This window comes from Rhinatrema bivittatum, chromosome 4 (genome assembly GCF_901001135.1).
Source record: "Rhinatrema bivittatum chromosome 4, aRhiBiv1.1, whole genome shotgun sequence".
In the NCBI taxonomy this organism is placed as follows: domain Eukaryota; kingdom Metazoa; phylum Chordata; class Amphibia; order Gymnophiona; family Rhinatrematidae; genus Rhinatrema; species Rhinatrema bivittatum.
The window spans coordinates 37,492,490-37,511,841 of record NC_042618.1 but is presented as its reverse complement, the minus strand read 5'-3'; the positions used below and the strand labels follow the sequence as shown (position 1 = coordinate 37,511,841).

The 19,352-nt window shown below is 43.2% G+C and overlaps 1 protein-coding gene across 1 annotated transcript in view; it reads right to left on the bottom strand.

Moving 5' to 3' along the window:
• Positions 1–19,352, bottom strand: part of DYNC1H1 (dynein cytoplasmic 1 heavy chain 1) — a 378,125-nt gene that overhangs the window by 346,045 nt on the left and 12,728 nt on the right. Inside the window, exons 2-4 of the mRNA XM_029597957.1 lie at positions 7,137–7,224; positions 740–913; positions 168–423 (exon numbers count right to left, since the gene is read on the bottom strand). Coding sequence (XP_029453817.1) covers positions 168–423; positions 740–913; positions 7,137–7,224 — 518 coding nt within the window. The remainder of the gene's footprint in view (positions 1–167; positions 424–739; positions 914–7,136; positions 7,225–19,352) is intronic.

The following is a 19,352-nucleotide window of genomic DNA, read 5'->3' as shown; positions in this document are numbered from 1 at the left end:
TTGTAGTTAAAAACAAATATTTAAATTACTTAAACTTAGCACGCTAATTAACCATATTTTACATTTATAAAATTGATCTAAAATATTAGAAAATCCTAAGATAACACGTAATTAAATTACCACCATGAATGTAAAGTTTAAACACACTGTGCCCTATATGCCCTTACCTTTTGTATTTCTCTAATCCAGCGATTAACGCCCGACTGTAACTGATTGAGAAATGTTGGATCCTCGACTTTGTCTCCAAAGTCAGTGACCTTGGGTTTCTCTCCACGCTCATAACACTGCTTTGCAGTGTTGGTAATAATTGGATGGATCGGTAAACTGATCTCTGGAATTTCAATATTCTGTTGCAAATGCAGCAAACCCATTTCAAGTTCTGCAATCTTTTTCTCAACTGAAGGGGCCATTTTGTCACCATCCCTGAAAAAGATACATAATATTTCCAAATGACAGCTATCTGAAACACAAGGTACATTATAGTAATATGAATGAAAGAATAAGACTGAAGTACTCTGATACATACATTAAACTGAAAAAATACAAAAGCCAGAAAGGAGATCTGAATAGCTGCATTACAAAATTCACTTCCTCCACTGATATTTCTATTCTTTTCCCTTTGTTAGGGTTCTAAGCACTATTACTATTCTTTGCACCAGTCAGTGACTTAAATAGATTTATGGAACCGCTTTTGATAATTAAATGAATTGCCATATGTAACAGAAAACTGACAACTTACCTATCAGCTTTTCCAGATTCCCTGATATAAGACTTGAAAAATGGAGCAACTGCATTGCTGATAAACGAATGCAATGTTTCATAAGGAGAATCTTCACTAAGAGTGAGAACACGCAACTGAGATGAGATTGGTTTGTCCGCATCAATGACTGGTGTACGCTTGATAAATGCCAAGCTGAAGAGAGAGAACAGTTTGTTACTCAAATTTTCTTCCATAACAGAAAGCAGTACAGTGACATCTATAACAATGACTTACATAATGCTAATAATTCTAGGGCCACATTTCCAAAAGGAAATAGTTCAGCGGAGAGCTACTAAAAATTGATGCAGAACCTGCACTATGAGACCTAGGATGAGACAAAGACTTACATACATACCTGTTTGAGGATGGACAGGAGAAGGGAAATAAGATGCATTCAGATATGACAGGTATAAATATGCACAGTAAGTATGTATTTCTCAAGAGGGTAGACAAAATATTTCTTCACAAAAAAGAAATATGGCAAAGTCTCAGTAGAAATGGAGACAAAAAAGTACCAAAATTAAACAAAAATTTTTAGATTTAGCCAATGCCTTTTCATTGATAGCTCAAGGTGAGCAACATTTTACTTTAGGTATTTCTCTGTCCCCAGTGGGCTTACAATTTAAGGCCTGGATTTAATCAAAGGATGCAAAAAGCGCCTTTAACGTATGCAAAAACGCCATATAGCACTTTGATAAATGACCCCCTAAGTTTGTAGCTGAGGCAATGGAGGGTGAAGCAACTTACCCCAAGTCACAAGGAGCATCGGCATGAGTCTCAGCCTGCTGCTTTAACCACTAGGCCACTCCTCTACTCCAGGAGCAAACACTAGTGGAAGAACAGTAAAGCAAGAAACCTGGTGGAATCTGTAGTACTGCGAGAAGGCAGAAAATGAGCAGACTCAATACTCTATAGCAGGGGTAGGCAACTCCAATCCGAGTGCTGGAAGCAGGTCAGATTTTCAAGAGATCCACATTAACTATCTATGCTACATTTGCATACACAGCCTCCACTGCATACTGGAAACAAAGATATTTGTTCCCGACAATGCCTGTAGTTCAGAAATGCAAAGAGCAGAGCATATCGCCACCAAGAACAATGTCTTCAGTATTAACAGGTGCATGGATAGATTGCACAGCAGCCGAAGGAAGGCCCTGCTTAAAAAATCCAATAATAGATTAAGATTCCATAGGGGAACCGGCCATGTAAGGGTGGTCGAAGGTGTTTAACCCCTTTTAGGAAACGGGCCAATTCCAGATGCGCCGACAGGCGGGTTCCATTCACCTCACCATCACGTAAAAATTCCAGAACCATAGGGATTTTGGTCGTTCGAGGGGCAGCCCCATGTTACTCGCACCAGGCCTCAAATATTCTCCAGATCCGCATGTACTCTAGGGGACATCAAGAACTTCCATGCACAGAGCAAGATGGAAATGACCGTCACCGAATATCCACACTTCATCAGGCAAGCCCTCTCAAGGGCCAGCCCGTAAGATAAAGCAGTCTGGTCTTCATGAAGGATCAGACCTTGTTGGAGCAGGTCCCAGTGCGGTGAAAGGCATAGGGGTCTCTACAAGAAGCCTCCGCAAGTCTGCATACCACAGGCATCAGCCAATCCAGAGCCAGTAGAAGGACTAGCCCCCTGTGGTGCTTGATCTTGCGAATAACATTGCTAAGCAGGGTCCTCGGAGGGAAGGCGTACATCAGGTCCTCCCTCTGGCCAAGCCTGAACAAGGCCATCAATCCCCAGGGATCGCTGATCTCTACTGCGACTGAATCGGGAGACCTTTGCATTCTGAGATGAGGCCAGCAGGTCGATGGATGGGAGGCCCCAGCGATCTACCAGCAGCCGAAAGGCTCTGGTCGACAACATCCATTCTCCTGGATCCAGACTCTCTCTGCTTAGAAAATCTGCTCTGACGTCTTTCCTGCAATGTGGGAGGCCGAGATCACCCGTAGGTTCAATTCCGCCTATTCCATAAGGGGGTCTAGGGACACTTGCTGGCTCTTGGTTCCTCCCTGATGTAAGCTGCCGTTGCTGCATTGCCCGATATCACGCAGACCGCCTGAACCTGAAGCCTGTGGCATCTCAAAAAAGATATAATTGCGATGGAGAAGGTACAGAGAAGGGCTACCAAAATGATAAGGGGAATGGAACAGCTCCCTTATGAGGAAAGACTAAATAGGTTAGGACTTTTCAGCTTGGAGAAGAGACGGCTGAGGAGGGATATGATAGAGGTGTTTAAAATCATGAGAGGTCTAGAACGGGTAGATGTGAATCGGTTATTTACTCTTTCGGATAATAGAAAGACTAGGGGGCACTACATGAAGTTAGCATGTGGCACATTTAAAACTAATCGGAGAAAGTTCTTTTTTACTCAACGCACAATTAAACTCTGGAATTTGTTGCCAGAGGATGTGGTTAGTGCAGTTAGTATAGCTGTGTTTAAAAAAGGATTGGATAAGTTCTTGGAGGAGAAGTCCATTACCTGCTATTAAGTTGACTTAGAAAATAGCAACTGCTATTACTAGCAACAGTAACATGGAATAGACTTAGTTTTTGGGTACTTGCCAGGTTCTTATAGCCTGGATTGGCCACTGTTGGAAACAGGATGCTGGGCTTGATGGACCCTTGGTATGACCCAGTATGGCATGTTCTTATGTTCTTAAGAACTCTCCCGGATGTACAGTCATTATGACTGAGCATAGAGTTTCCATACAGAAATGACGACTGTTTATGCTTGTGAGGTCCAGGGTGGGATAAAAGGAACCCTCCTTCTTGGGTACAATGAAAGAGATGGAATAGCGCCCCATATTTCCCTGGGGCGCAGGTACTAGAATTATAGCCCTCAAATTGAGGAGCCTTGTCAAGGTAGATTCCACTGCCAGTTTCTTGTGCTGGGAGTGGCATAGAGACATCATGAATGTGTCCCGAGGGATGCTGTAAAACTCCAGAGCATATCCTTTCCATATGATATCCAGTACCCATTTGTCCGATGTGATCGACCCTCTGCTGGTAGAAGATGGATAGTCGACCCTCTATTTCCTCATCCCATGGATAGGTCGGCTAAACTTCATTGCGGGAGTTCGGGTCGAACCTGAACCAGCCCCTCTCTTTGGTTGTAGACTCCGAAAGGACTGAGACTTTCCCAAGGATCGAGATGTCTGAAATGACGAGTTCCTGTAGGGCCAAAAGCGATGGGAGCCCCTAGACCAAACCCTCATAGGCGAGGGGCACTGTGACCTTCTCTATCTTCTGGTAGCTAAAGCTGAGATTCACCCCCACTTACTGGTCAGCTTTTCCGGTTCGAGTAAGAGGAAACTGGACATGACATAACACTCACCAAATAATATTTTTATGAAACTATGTTACAGTAAATTAACAGCACCTGTTTAAGAGTTTAGAATTCCAGATACTGTATTTAACAGTTTTTGTGCCCCATTGTGAACCGTTGTATTGGCACCCGCTTAACGACTGTACAGAAAAGATTTTAAATAAATAAAATAGGAGGGATCCCTTAAAGGGCATGTTTGTAAGGTTTGCCTTAGAGATCGCGTCCGCTGACCAATTCTGCAGCCTTAACTGTCTTCTGGCCACCACCACTGAGGAGATTCCTCTGGCCAAGGTACGGACTAGGTCAGAACCCGTGTCCATTAAAAAGGTAGCAGCAGCCTCCATAGCCTCTCGAAGGCGATCCAGAGTTATCTGCCTCTCTCGAAAGGAGCAGGCACAAGCGCGCCACCAGGGCACAACAGGAAGCAATCTTCAGTGTCAGTGCTGTCATGTTAAATGCTTGTTTAAGGATGGACTCCAGCCACCTATTATGTGCATCCTTTAAGGCCACTCCTCCCTCCACTGGGATAGTTTGCTTCGAAATGGTGCAGACCAGGGCATCCACTTTGGGGAGACGCAGGCGTTCTCTGGCTGTCGGATCCAGGGGTTACAGAACTTCTAATGCCAGACCTTTAAAGCTGGCTTCAAGGGCACCCAATTCCAGGTCAATCAACACTTGGATCGCTTCCAGCATCGGAAAATAGCAAGGTTCTGTCATTAGGAACTCAGACTCTTCAAAGTTTGGGAAACCAGGGCTGGCAATTTCTCTATGGAAAAACTGCAACATGATCCTATATGGCTCCAAGCCTGGAGGGATTTCCCCATCCTCCAATGAGTCTGCATCCCCTTCGTCATCCAAGGGAGATACCCTTGGTGAGATGAGGCATGTTGGTCCGGGTTGGTCCGGACAGGGGCATGAGAGAGAGACTGTGCCCTATATGAAGGCTTGAAGGCCTTGGAAAAATTCCACCTAAGAAAAGGCTGCCGGCTCCATCCCTAACCCCAGAGGAACTGGGGTAGGTGCAGCTGAGTTGCCCTCTCCCGAGGTAGACCCAGTTCCGGGATGCTACCAGATAAGATCGTGGCAGACCCATCTTCTGAATGGGAGGAGCCTGGCTTGGAAAGTTTCTGGGGAGTCCAATCCTCCCTGGGCCTCCTCACAGTGCTGGCATAGGTAGGAGTCCAGGTCAAGACTGTGTAGCCCTAATATAGCAGTCATCACAAAGTGTCACTTGTGCTTCTTTGCTGCCAGAGCTATGCTAAATGTAACTGTGTGATCAACTGGCTGGCGCCAGAAATTGAGTGCGCCCAGATCTGTCCCAAAGCACGCAAGTAGAAGCGCCCGTATGTACGAACGTATGATGCAGGTATGCGCACAGTTGTGCGCGCACATATGCGCGACATTAGATGCACAGCGTGTGCGCAGAGCCGGTCCACACCATGCGTACTGGACTATGGAGAGCAATGGCAATGCACAAAACTGTGCGCAAGATGGCGGCGCTGCCACGTGGCAAGCCTGAAGCAGAGCCTAGCCCATCAGGGGCTGCTCAACCTGCTCGGAAACCCCTTTCCCTTGCCCCAACGGGATCAGGAACGTCGTCAGTATGGCACGGTGAGCAAGACCACCAGCGGAAAGACTTACTGAAGCCCTTCCATGTCTCTGAATCTGGAGGAATCCTCTTCTCTCTTTACTTACCTAGGCTCAGCACTTGCTGCTTTAGCAGCAAAGTCCACACCGGGAACCGGCTAACAAACCAAGGCACATCTGAGGGATCTCTGAAATCGCCTCAGGAATTCTCAACTGGGGAGGGACCTTAAGGTATCACCGCAGGAGAGCGGGGCTCAATCTTTCTCCAATTTAAATGTAAATTTTCCTCTAACAAGTTACTGTAATCCGCTGTACCTAGATTGCTGATATAGGGGAAGCACGTCCACATCTCATAGGAGCTGAAGAGATACTAGAGGGCTGAGGTCACTGCAGGGGTAAATCTAAGGTGACGTCCGCTTTGACACTTGACCAGTCTCCTTCTGCTAGCAGGGGAGCACATAACCCATTGATCCTGAGTCCGTCTAGCTACATGCTAGGAAACTTACAAATTTTGCCACAGGTAGGTAAATTTATGAGCACAACTGTATAGAATTTAAAAAAAGCCTGCAGGAAGGCATTCATTTTTAACCTGACTCTACAAATGATTGCCCTTGTGTCAAAAAAGCAGAGAGGTCAAGTTCAAAATAACAGGTCTTGTGATGTAATCGATTTGCATTGCATGTTTGAAGATTGTATTTTAAGCTATAAAAATTGGAAGAAAAGTTTTAGTTATTTTGCCAGAATGATAGTGTAAAATTCTCAAATACTATTTAGTCTATTCTAGCCTACACCAAAAGGACAATTTTGAATAGAAGAGAATCAAAAGCTAAAGCCCTAATGGTGTTCCTTGTAAATGTCTAAAGTTGCATAAAAATTTAAAAATTTTAAATTTTAAAATAAGCTAAAGCCCTAGAACAAATGACCTTGCCCTACACATATACATACAAAAAAATGATCTTACACTTCAATATTCAGTTTTCATGGTGATAAAATTCCTCTAGGACTTACCAATAATGAAGTGAACTTGCCATGCATATCTGTTTCCCCCACCCCAAAACCAAATAACTGTTTTTGGAGAGGAGGCAGAGGGCTTACACAGCCTTTTTTTGGTGTTTTCCACCAACCCCCATGCAGCCCCCTCTCCTACCCCAATACCCAGGTGCAGTCCTCCAGCTCCCACTCACAATCCCCTGTAGCCCTCAGCTTCTTCTCAGCTGCTCCTCTCCCCACCTAATCTCATCCCTGACTTCCCCCCCAAAGCCCTCTCACTCCTACCTCCTCAACCCACTAAAGTCCTCTTAAGCTCTTCCCTGTGATGCAGTTACTGCCTCACAGAGCTGGACTGGCATCAAAGATGCTTCTTCTTCCTCCCAGAACACGATCAGAGCTGATGCCCCATCCCAGGGAGTCTTCTCAACGGTCAAGAAACTGTTTAGGACCTTAATACTACTTGCCTGTTTGACTTCAGTCCATAGTGAATATCAATGTTAACATTATAGGAAGTGAACTCCTTTTCCTCTTCCCCTTCATCGCCAACATCCTCTAAAAATATAAGAAAAGCAAAAATATTAGTTTACAGACAAACATGATCTTTCATTTAGCCAGAGCCCAAATTTTTACTCAGCTCCATGCCTTCATAAATATGTTCTCATCTGGACATATTTATGAAGGCAATAAATATGCTCTCATCTACAAAATGGTAGAACCTATTCTGAAGAACAAAATTACTGGCCATCTGGATAGACACAAAATAACTGGACAGGCCAACAAATTTAGCAAAGTGAATTTTTGCCTTACAAACTGGGATTAAACACATGGGATGAGGGTATGCTGGTTAATATAATGAATCTGGATTTTCAAAAAGCATTTGGCAGTTCCTAATGAGTCCTCAAGAAATTAAAGTCATTGGAGAGGAGACAAGGTCCTGTTGAGGATTGGTTACTAGTTAAAGGATAGGAAACAGTAGGACTGAACAGTCATTTCTGTTAATAGAGAAAAGTAAATAGTGCATCAGGTCTCCGTACTGGTATGGGTGCTTTAATATATTTGTGATCTGGAAAAGCGTGTGATGAGTAAGGCAACCAAATTTTTAGATAAGTCAAAATTATTCAAATTTGTTCAATCAAAAGCTAACCGTGAAGATAAATTGTGAAGAATTACAAGAGGACCTTGCAAAATGAGGCAACTAGCAGATGAATAATATGGACAAGTGCAAAGTACTGCATATAGGGAAGAATACAAAATTACACACAACTCTGCATTCAATATTAGGCATTACATCCTAGGAAAAGGATCTTAAACATTGTGGATAATACTTTGAAATTGTTAGCCCAGTGAGTGACCTGAGTGGTTGAACAGAGCGCCATGCTCAGGGAGATGTTACAGGCCCCTCCCCTCCAGCACCCTTCCACATCATGTCTGGGGGAAGGAGACTCAGGAATGTTGTGCAGGAGGGCAGCTTGCCTCTGGTAGATGAAGGATCAGCCTGCTGAGGAGGAAGCGAGAAGAGGATACACTACTGAGCAGGAAAAGGGGACGCTGGGTGGGTGTATGGAGAGAGAAATGCTGGGCACTGAGATGGGGGGAAAGAGCAGGGCAGAAGGAATACTGGTGCTGGGCTGGTAGGAAAAATGGATATACTGTGTTGGATCCACTGACCCTGCTGAAGGAGAAAGTACTTTTCTGGAGCTGTCAAAGGGTGTGCAATTTTTGCACAGGGTGCCAGTTAGGCGAGAGACGGTTCTGGCAGTAGCAATCAAAAATGCGAAGAGAACATTAGGAAAGAAATGGGAAATAAAACTAATGTATCAACTTCTCTGCATCAATCCATGTTGTCACCATACCTCAAGTAGTATGTACAGTTCTGCTTGCCCCATCTCAAAAAATATAGTGGAACTAGAAAAGGTACAGAGAAGGGCAATCGAAATAAAGAGGATGGAAAAGCTCCACTGTAATAAGAGGCTGAACAGGTTAAGGTTTTCTAGCCGGGAAAAGAGGATGGCTGAGAGAAGAGAGGTCTATAAAATCACAAGTAGGGTGGAATTGTTATTTACCCTTTCAAATAAGTATTCAGCTTAGGGGACCCTCCATGAAGCTAATAAGTAACACATTTAAAACAAAAATAAAATAGTCACTTTGTGCACAATTAAGCTGTGGAATCTGACTTCTAGTGATGCTGCTGGGGTGACCAGCTGCAGGGGTCTGCTGCTCCCATGGTGTCCAACATACTTTTCTAAATCGAGCTCTCTGACCTGTCTTCTCTTACCAGCAGACAGTGGAACGGAGAAGTATACTGAAGCTGTTTCAGGGAATGTGTTGGTGATGCAGTTAATGTGAAACATGTCAGCAAAAACCCTGTGACCAAACAGAGACAAGACCAAGATCCCTGAGAAGAAAATGGCAGCAAATGAAGATTGCAATAAAAAGGTGGCAGTACTATCTAAAGACATGCTTCAATAAATATCAAGTGTGTTAGCTCTTGTTAGGCCGAACAAGTTACAATATACCATGAAGAAGCTTAAAGAAAGCTTTGAGAGCCATGCGAAACGCTTGAATGAAGCGGAATAGAGGGTAGCTGCACAGGAAATGGAGATGGAGCACACGAGCAGACAAATTGCAGAATTGCAACAGCTAGGGCATAATTTAATGGAAAAAGTAGAAGATCTCAAATAGGAGCAGAAGGAACAATGTTCGCATTGTAGGGGTACCTGAACGCATGAAGGATGAAGATCTGGCTGACCTCCTGGAAATTCGCTTTCAGAGAAGTTGGGCCTAAATGTTAAAATGGGGCCAGTGCACTGCAAGTGGGCTCATCAAGTAGGCATCAGACGCAAGGAAAATGATAAACAGAGGCACATAATCATGAAAATTCTCATTGGTCACACAAGCTCGAACTGTTGCACGCTTATGGGAAGACTGCATCCTTTGAGTATAAAGGAGGCAAGTTATTCATCTTTAATGATTACTCGCCACAAGTTGCTGTGCAGAGTTAAAATATGGTGCCTTTCTGTAGGGAAATGTATCACTGAGGGATGTGCTTTGTTTTGCTCTTTCTGGCGAAATTAAAAATCGAGGCAGGAACTCCTTTTTTTACTCTGCCAGAAGAAGCCAAGTCATTTTTAGAGAAACTAAATACAGAGCCTGTGGAGGAGAAGGCAGAAATGCGGTAATTAGCATGTTCCAAGTCTCAAGATAGTGTTTTCGATGGCTCCAAATTTCAAGCAGGGGAAGTGTCTGAATATATGGGTTTTTCGAATATACATACATCAGTGTATCTGTCTTTTCTCCCTGTGGGTTCCCAGTCTGTCATATGGGAGGTGTTTGGTTTTCTCTGTCCTAATGTACAAGGGAAGAGTTGCAACACCTATGTTCCTGAGGTTTGATCTGGGAAGAATTTTTGCATTGTTCTTTATGAATCTGATAAATATTATTCATCGACACGGCTCTTGTATTTTCAGATGGCAGTGAGAACAGAGGTGACTTTATAATATTACATTGCATGTGATATTGCAACATGATTAGCCATGTCTGCCATACAGTCTTATTTCTTCAGGTTTTTTTTTCCTTCTATTTTTCACAGGTCTTATTCTGTTGCTTATAAGGTGTACATTGTTCACTTAGTGCTTTCCTAATCGAAATGGGAGATAGAATTCATTATAGCTGTTTGTTCCTATAACAGCGGGGGACACCACATGGGCACACCTCAGCTAGAGTAGTAGATGCTGGTGATTGTTGTCGAGGGTGTGTGTGGGATGTATGGTGAAAGTATGTGTGGCTGTATAAATGGCAGCTTCACAGGGAGAAAAGAGCTGTATTCGCATGGTATAATAATTGTTGGGGAAGTCATTATTATAAAAAAAGGAGAACAGTAGGCTACTTTGGCCTGGGGTAGCTGAAGGGATACATAAACCTCTGGGGATAGGGAAATACCTACAGTGCCTGAATGTAATCCACTTTGAAGCGCTGAGAAAAGTGCGAAAAGCGGAATATAAATAAAAATAAATAAAATAAAGATCAATCTATTGTAGTATCTGATTTCATTGCATAGGTAAGCTAGCGTTTCTTTAAATGTAGATGGCATCCACACCCCACACACAAACTTTTTACAATATTTCAAAGATTGAAGATGCAGGTGATTTTTATGCAGGAGACGCATCTCGATGATACGGAGCATTCTAAACTAAAAAGAGAATAGGTAGGTCAATGTTCTTTTTTGCTCATATAAGACAGAGGAGTAGTTATCCTTTTCCATAAACAACTTTCATTTGTGGTAGACACTAGCTTACACAATGAGGAAAGTCATACATAAAGTGTCATAGGATATTTTATTGTAGCAGGCTCACTGTATGGTTGAAAGTTCACGTTTTATAATTATATTTACGCACCAAATAAAAGTTCCCATATCTTTTTTTTTTTTTACAGTGTCATTAAGCTCCTCCAGTTGCCAGAATATTAATGTAGTACTAGATCAGACTATAGATGTATTTAATATTTAATGTAGTAGATCAGACTATAGATGTAACCCAAGCAAAGGGTTAGAAATGATAACCCCATGCATGGCACTAAATGTGTGTGCAAATTAGGTCTCCTCGATATCTGGAGAGTTATGCACCCAAGGGAAAAGGACTTTACTTTCTATTTTCACCCACATAAATGTTATTCAAGGTCATATTATATATTAATATCGTAGGCCATTTTTCCTTTGACTACTAATATAGGAGTAATGTTCATTTCTGATCATGCCACCTGTGAAAGTGGTCCTAAAATTAGTGGAAAGATCTCCTGGGGGATGGGTTGGACTATGAATCCCAATTTGCTGCATGATGAATAACTTGGAGTTTATCCTTCAGGAGCAATGGGAAGAGTATTTAAAACATAACAAGCAACCTCATATCTCACCCAGTAAACTTTGGGAGGCTGGAAAGGCTGTAATACGAGGAAATACTATAGCATATGTTAGCAAAAAGAATAATATACGGAATATGGAGATAATACGATCGACAAAGTTGGTACAGTTGGCAAAAACAGCCCATCAAATGGGGCTCTCCAAAGAACAGAAACTAGTTCTGGAGCGGCCTAGAACTGATTTACATGTGCTTTTGTTTCCTTACGATGTTACCAATATACATTTTATAAATCTGGGAATAAAATGAGGAAGATTATGGCAAACTTGGTAAGGGTACAGGGACCACGCTCTTTTATAACAGGAATTAAGGACAAAGGGGGTAGAATCTACACTACTGCAGACATAGCCAAAAGGTTTATTGAATTTTCCTAGAAACTTTAAGCATATAAAGCAGAGGGTATGCAGATGGATACTTTTTCCTTCTTACAGGTGCCAAAGTTAATGACTCTGCAGGTGGAGGCATTGAATCAACCAATTTCAGAAACAAATATATGGTGCAATTCAGCAGCTAACACACGGCAAGGTGCCTGGCCTTGATGGTCTAAGGTCTGAATTTTATAAAAAACATTTTTTCTCCTTCCCACACTAATGCACTTTTATGATGCTCTCCTTCAACATGGGTCCCTAATCTACTGAACTAAATCAGTCAGATTGTTCTTTACAAAAAAGGTAGGGACCTACTCGAAGTTGGATCATATTGACCAATATCCCTTAAACTTGATGTTAAATTCCTTGCAGCTACATCAGCAGTAGGGAATGCTATACTAGTACTGTCTTTAGTGGCACCTGATCAAACAATTTTTAAGGGCCGACATGGGGTACATAATGTATGGAGTAATTGCAGCTCTATAGTCACCCAATTCTGAAGGACGCATGGTGTTAAGCTTAGATGCTGAGAAAGCATTTGACTCCATAGTCTGGAGTTATACATTTTGGATATTAGAGCAGTATGAATTTCAGGGGTCTTATTTAAATTGGCTGCATATCTTATATTACAACCCAGCAGCTAAGGTTCTATTCAATGGCCAGGTCAACTTTTTTCACTCTATGGCAGGGTGAGGCAAGGGTGCGCCCTCTCTCTATTTTGGCAGTGGAACTTCTGGCGATCAAGCTACATTCTCTTGCAGATTTTGTGGGGATGAAAGTGGGATCTCAAACGCTTAAAATATTTGTAGATGACATACTGCTTTTTATGGGTAATGTACACTGAGAAGTAAGGCTCATTAAACATACGTTTGCTAAGATTTGCAGGTTTAAAAGTCACTGACAAACCTGAAGCATTGAAAAACAAGTTGATAGATGCCAAAGTCTTTCAATTCTTTATTAAGATGGAGACGTGTAAAACAATTGCCCGACTCAGGCTGAGTTTCGCCACTATTGAAGTGGCTGCCTCAGGGGCTTAGTGATTCATTGTTTCTCATTGTGAGATGAAAGGCTTTTATATTGTAAACGATCAATGGTGCCAATGGGAAAAATATACCAACAACATTCCGTGTCGATAGAGGAACTTAACATTTCCTTTCCGTTCCACACCTGAGACTAATCTCCACTCTTTTCTTTTGGCCCCATTTTGATGCCTGCTCGGCTAGCAAGGCTATTAAATTGCTTTGTACATGACAAGCCCGAAGAATCAGAAGGCTCCCATGTCTGCATTTGGCTGTACATAGCCAAATGCCCAATTCCATTTTTTGTCTGCATTTAGCTGTGCATAGCCCAAATAGACCAATATCCATTTTTACTGATGTCAGAGGCTCCAGCTTTGCTGCTTGTCCTTAATAAGGACTGGGATATTTCCTACAGGAGTCTCCTCCCAATTTTCTTTCTCTCCTGTATTCACCCATGACTGGGTTATCACTTCCCATGCAGCTTTGGTCCATCCAGGAATATGTCACCTAGTCTCCTTAACTATTCACTGCCCCCCCCCCCCCTTCTTGCACTACATCTTATTTTTCTGTCATATGCTGCATTTATAAATGATCTGGAAAGGGGTACAACGTGTGATGTGATCAAATTTGCGGATGACACAAAATTATGCAGACCAGTTAAATCTCAAGCAGATTGTGATGAATTGTAGGAGGATCTTGTGAGACTGGAAGACTGGGCTTCAAAATGGCAGGTGAAGTTTAACGTGGACAAGTGCAAAATGATGTATATAGGGAAAATTAACCCTTGCTGTAATTACACAGTTAGGTTCTATCTTAGGAATTACCACCCAGGAGAGAGATCTAGGCGTCATAGAAGCAAGTTTGCTAACCATAAATGGTGTTTCCGTAGATAGCAGGATAAATTAGCCATGCTGTCTGGGAGCGCATCGCAACCGGTCAGTAGGCGGAGTTTTCTCATTTAGTACAGTTTTGAACTCTGTACGGCTGCACGGTGAGCTTTCTGCGCGATTGCCTTGTTACCTCAGTCTATTGTAGCCAAGCAAGATGCTAAAAATTTCTTGGTGAGACCACGCGACCCGATGAGCGAGTGACACGCACGTCAGACTCGCTCCCGGGACCCGCTCAAAAAAATCTTGCAAAGACCCGATAATCTTGGTGGCTGGCGCAGGAAAATCCACCCGTGGCTACCCAAACTCGTATAGAGGACTTCCTCGATCGCAGCAGGGACAGTATGGCCAGCAAATAGCAGCACGATAAAGCAGGGAGTAAACCGGACGAAATCAAAATGGCGGACGGGCCTCAGAGTCCCCCGTGCAGCCGGGAAAAATCATGGCACTCTGGTAGAGGAGGTGTTCCATGCCGCAGCAGCAGCGCTGGAAGGGAAATTCTTTGAGCTCTCCCATCAAATAGCAGCTGGTAATGAAACATTAAATGCCATCAGGCAACAAGTGGAGGAGACTCAGCACAGAATCGTTGCAGTAGAAACTGAAACACAGGCACTACAGTCTCAGCAGGGACAGCTGGAAAAACAGGTAGAAACTTTGGAAGCAAAAGTAGATGACCTGGAAATCAAGTCCAGGAGTAATCTGCGCTTCACAGGATTCCCGGAAACTGTGTCTGACCAGAATTAAAGCAGCTGCTGGAAGGATGGCTTCTAAAAGAACTGGATTTAAACCAACTACTGGGACAGTGCTTTGTTGAGAGAGCACACTGCCTGGGGTTTCGAGCAGCAAATATGTCCAGACCACGAGTGGTCATAGCTAAATACCTTATTTTCACCCACAAGGCTGCAATCCTACAAGCTTACAGAAAAACATCCTCCCTCACATATGAAGGGAAAAGAATTTTGGTAATCCAGAACTACTCCACTCTAGTATCTCAGAAGAGGAAGGCCTACTCATCCATCTGTGCAGAACTTCATAACAGACAAGTGAGGTTTAATTTGCAATACCCTGCCAGGCTACGAGTGGAGCACCAGGGATCCTGGCAGATATTTGACCCTGTATCCACTGCCCAAGACTTTCTGAAAAGCCTGTAGGGTTGGCGGGACTTACAAATTGCCTAGACCCAGGGATGTTTTGCTGAAAGCTATCTCTCTGTCTTTGAGTGGCAAATATCTGTTCATATCTTTTGATTCCTGAATGTTGTGCGAAGGGTAATTACCTGTCATATGTTTATGCAGAACTGAGGGGGACCCTGGAACTTATCACAATGTGGTTTCTCATCCTCCCCTTTTTGTTGGAGGTGGGCATAAAGGGGTGCAACCTGGCACAAGAAGCCGGGTAGGCAGTGGGGGTGGGTATAGTGGGGGGAGGGGGCAAGGTAAGCTACAGCATACTGGGAAAGTCTGGGGATTAGTTCCAAAGGAGGTAGGATACCGCTATTGGGAAAGCACGAACAGACGCAACAGACACCCAGATTCCCTAGGCTGGAGGGGGAATCCAGAGACCCATACAATGGCTACTCATCATCAGCTTCCAATATCATTGCTTTTGGGTAAAGTATGGCTGAGGTGACATGCATGCTATCATGGAATGTGGCGGTTTTGGGCTCACCTATTAAGAGATCCAAAGTACTGGCATTCTTTCGACAAAAAAATTGCATGTTTGCAGGTAACGCATTTAAATGATAAAGAGCATAGCAAGCTAGCAAGAGATTGGGTTGACCAAGTTTATTATTCCTCCGCAGAAGGCAGAAAGAGGGGGGGTCACTATCTTGGTAGGTAAAGGGGTGGCTTTTGATCATATCTCTACACATACTGATAAAGCAGGAAGTTACATATTCATCACAGTTATTCGGAGAAACAGTCACCATTGGCAGTATATATGCACCAAATGTATATTCTTATGTTTTCTTTGAAACCCCGATGCATGTTTTGGCCGAACATTCCATAGGAACTCTGTATTTAGCGGAAGACTAACTGTGTAGCGGACCCCACTGTAGATAGAAAGTCCCAAACCCCCAGTATCAACCTGGGACCCAAAAAAGGAATCTCTTACTTATGTAACCATTTACAGCTGCTTGATGTTTGGAGGATTTTGCATCCTGAAGACAGATCTTGCACACATATAGCTAGAAGCCCATGACTCCATGTCCTGGATCGACTATCTACTTACAAGTGTCACAAACTTTACTTTCATTAGTGGGGCAGAGATTGGACCTGTGGAATGTTCGGATCACGCCATGATATGGATTGATATTAAAAGGAAAATTGGGGGTAGGGTGGTTAAGCGATGGCGGTTTCCAGGTCATCTAACAGGGGATACTGAATTTCAGCATTTCCTCCAAGATAAATGGAAAGAGTATGACGCAAATAAGACAGCAAAAGATTACCCGCTACTATACTGGGAGGCAGGGAAAGCCGTACTGCAAGGCGACATTATCGTGTTTCAAATACAGAGGAATAAGCTCCTCAATAGGAGGATACTTGAACTAGAGAGGGATTTCCAAAAAGAGAAAGCGTGCTATGTGGCAGTCCCGAATACTGCTAACTGGAAAGCGTACAGAGAAGCATTGAGTTCCCTAAACTGTTATCTGCATCAAAAAACTACCACAGCTTTACTTAACACTTTCCACAAATTGTACAGATTTGGAAATAAGGCGGGCAAACTTCTGGCCAATCTAGTAAGAACTAAATGCAGTCATAATTATATTGAAGCCCTGACTGCTGAGGATGGGAAAAGACAGACCTCCACTGAAGAGATTTGCCATATCTTGAGAGCATTCTATGTTAAATTATATGTTGCTGAGAGGGAGGAGGGGGCTAAAGCCACGCAAGAGTCCTTTTTTCAAAATCTTAGATTACCAAAAGTGACCCTGGAACAGATGGAAAGGCTAAATAGACCAATATCTGTTTCAGAAATTTTAGAGGGCATTAAATCTAGCCAACTATACAAAGCACCAGGGCCGGATAGCTTTAACGCCAACTTCTATAAAATACTCAAGAGAGCTCTCACCCTCTCCAGGACTTTTATCAGGAAGCAAAACAGCGAGGTACGTTCCCCCAAGCTATCAAACAACCATTTATTACAGTTCTGCCTAAAGGAGGCAAAGACCCTACCTCGCCAGTGTCATAATGCCCCATCTCCTTGTTAAACTATGATATCAAATTATATGCTAAAACTTTAGCCACCAGATTGAATACAATATTGCCCAGTTTAATTTCACATAATCAGGTAGGCTTTGTACCAGGACACACAGCAAGCAAACATTCCACGACTGTGGATGGCCATAGCGCATTGTAAATTTACCCAGACCCAAGCCTTAGTGGTGGGGTTCGATGCAGAAAAAGCCTTTGATAGGGTCTCCTGGCAATACCTGTTTTCTGTGTTACGACGATATGGCTTTAATGAGACATATCCAGGGAATTTGTTATACCAGCAACCTTGCTCTGCAAAGGTAGCAAATGGAGGGGTATCAGGGGATTTTGAATTACAGAGGGGTACGTGGCAAGGTTGTCCCCTGTCCCCGCTTCTCTATATCCTTTCGATGGACCCTCTACTAAGAAGAATAGCAGAATCCCCGGATATACAAGGGTTTATCAAGGGGGGGGGGGGGGGGAACCTTCAAGATAGCAGTATTTGCAGATGACATTTTAGTGTTCCTATTAGACCCTGTCCGGTCCTTAAGGCATGTTAAGGCCCTTCAGCTTCAATTTGGGAAGTTCTCTGGCCTCAAAATAAATAGGGACAAATCAGAAGCACTGGACGTTCTTGGAACGTTAAAAGGAAATTGGTCAGAAGTTTTCCCGTTGCGGTGGGTCACGAAAGAGATGAGATACTTAGGTGTGCTAATTCCAGTAGATTGTCATTCCCTATATGAATGTAACACTGTACCATTACTGAAGAAAACTAAGCAAAGGCTAAAAGCCTGGACCTCCTTACCTTTATCACTTAATGGCAGGATCCAACTGTTTAAAATGATGGAATTGCCTGTATATTTTGCAGATGCTCCCAATCCAAATTTGTAAGGGCCATTTAGTGGAATTAGAGAAGGCCCTTCGTTGTTTTTTGTGGCAAAATAGAAGGGCTAGACTGCCTCTAGCTAAACTACAATTACCATGGGGGAAAGGGGGACTGGGGTGCCCCAATCTAGGGATGTATAATATAGCATGTCTCTTACGGCACATGTATGAGTGGATAACGGGCTATGAAAAGTTCTCACCTGTAGGTTTTCTGCAGGGGTGGAGTGCATCATTTCAGATGGGGAATCTGCTGCATGTATCGAATAATCAACTCCCCTGATTTATCCAAACCAATCCAATAGTTTCTGCATGTAGATACGCCTGGAAATGGCTGTGCCGCAGACTACAGATATCATGGGAAATTTCCCCGTATATATCCATAGTGGGTCACCCAAGGTTTACCCCTGGGATGGATAACCTGGTATTCTTAGAGTGGGCCAACAAAGGGCTATGGCTTATTAGACAATTAGTACAAGGAGAAGGGGCAACAATGAGGAGATTCGAGGACCTCCACACAGTATATAATATTTCAAATAGGAATTTCTTTGCCTACCTCCAAATCAGGCATTTTATAGACAGACGTACTACCCCGTGTGTCCCTACTTTCTGATCGACTGAAAACGTTTTTTGAACCTCCGGTAGGGAAATCACTCCTGTGCTGTGCTGTTATTGTTAAAGCATTGAATGAAGGGCATACGTTACAGGTATTCCCGCATCTAGCAGAAAGCTGGTCCCAAGAGTTAGGCCGGCCTATCACCTCTCAAATGTTACACCACTGCTTTCAGAGTCTCAAAGAGGTTTCAGAACATATATGTTATATCGAGAGATGCTGTTCAAATTTTACCATAGGCTGTACAAACCTACAACCTGGGCCTTCCTGGTTACATTGTTGCCTTCTGATAAATGTACAAAATGTGATATGGTGCCAGGTACTCTATACCACTTAATTTGGAATTGTTCAAGAATCTTAGACCTACTGAGGGGAAGTCCTCCATTATATCAATCGTTTGTTGAACATTATGGTTCCGCTGAACCCATTACTATGTCTATTCGAACAATGAGAGGAATTTTCCCAGCCAATCGCAGATGCCCAGTGGTTGTTCTTGCGGAAAATTTTTCTGATGACCAAAAAATCCATCTTAGAATATTGGACCTAGTGGACGTTCCATCTCTTTCGTATTGGAGGATAAGTCTTCACAGAATGGCCACCTATGAGATCTTAACGGCCTATCATACTTCATCCAAGAAATATGTTCAGTTTATGACCATCTGGCAGCCGTACTTTATATCGCTCAACAGCAAAGCCAGGAACAACTTGTTAGCGCTCCACTGACTATGGATTTTACAGTCACCTGTCAGAAAATAAGAAGAGAAGGACTGTATCCTGCCCACGATGTAAGTTGGACAGTGTGCAAGG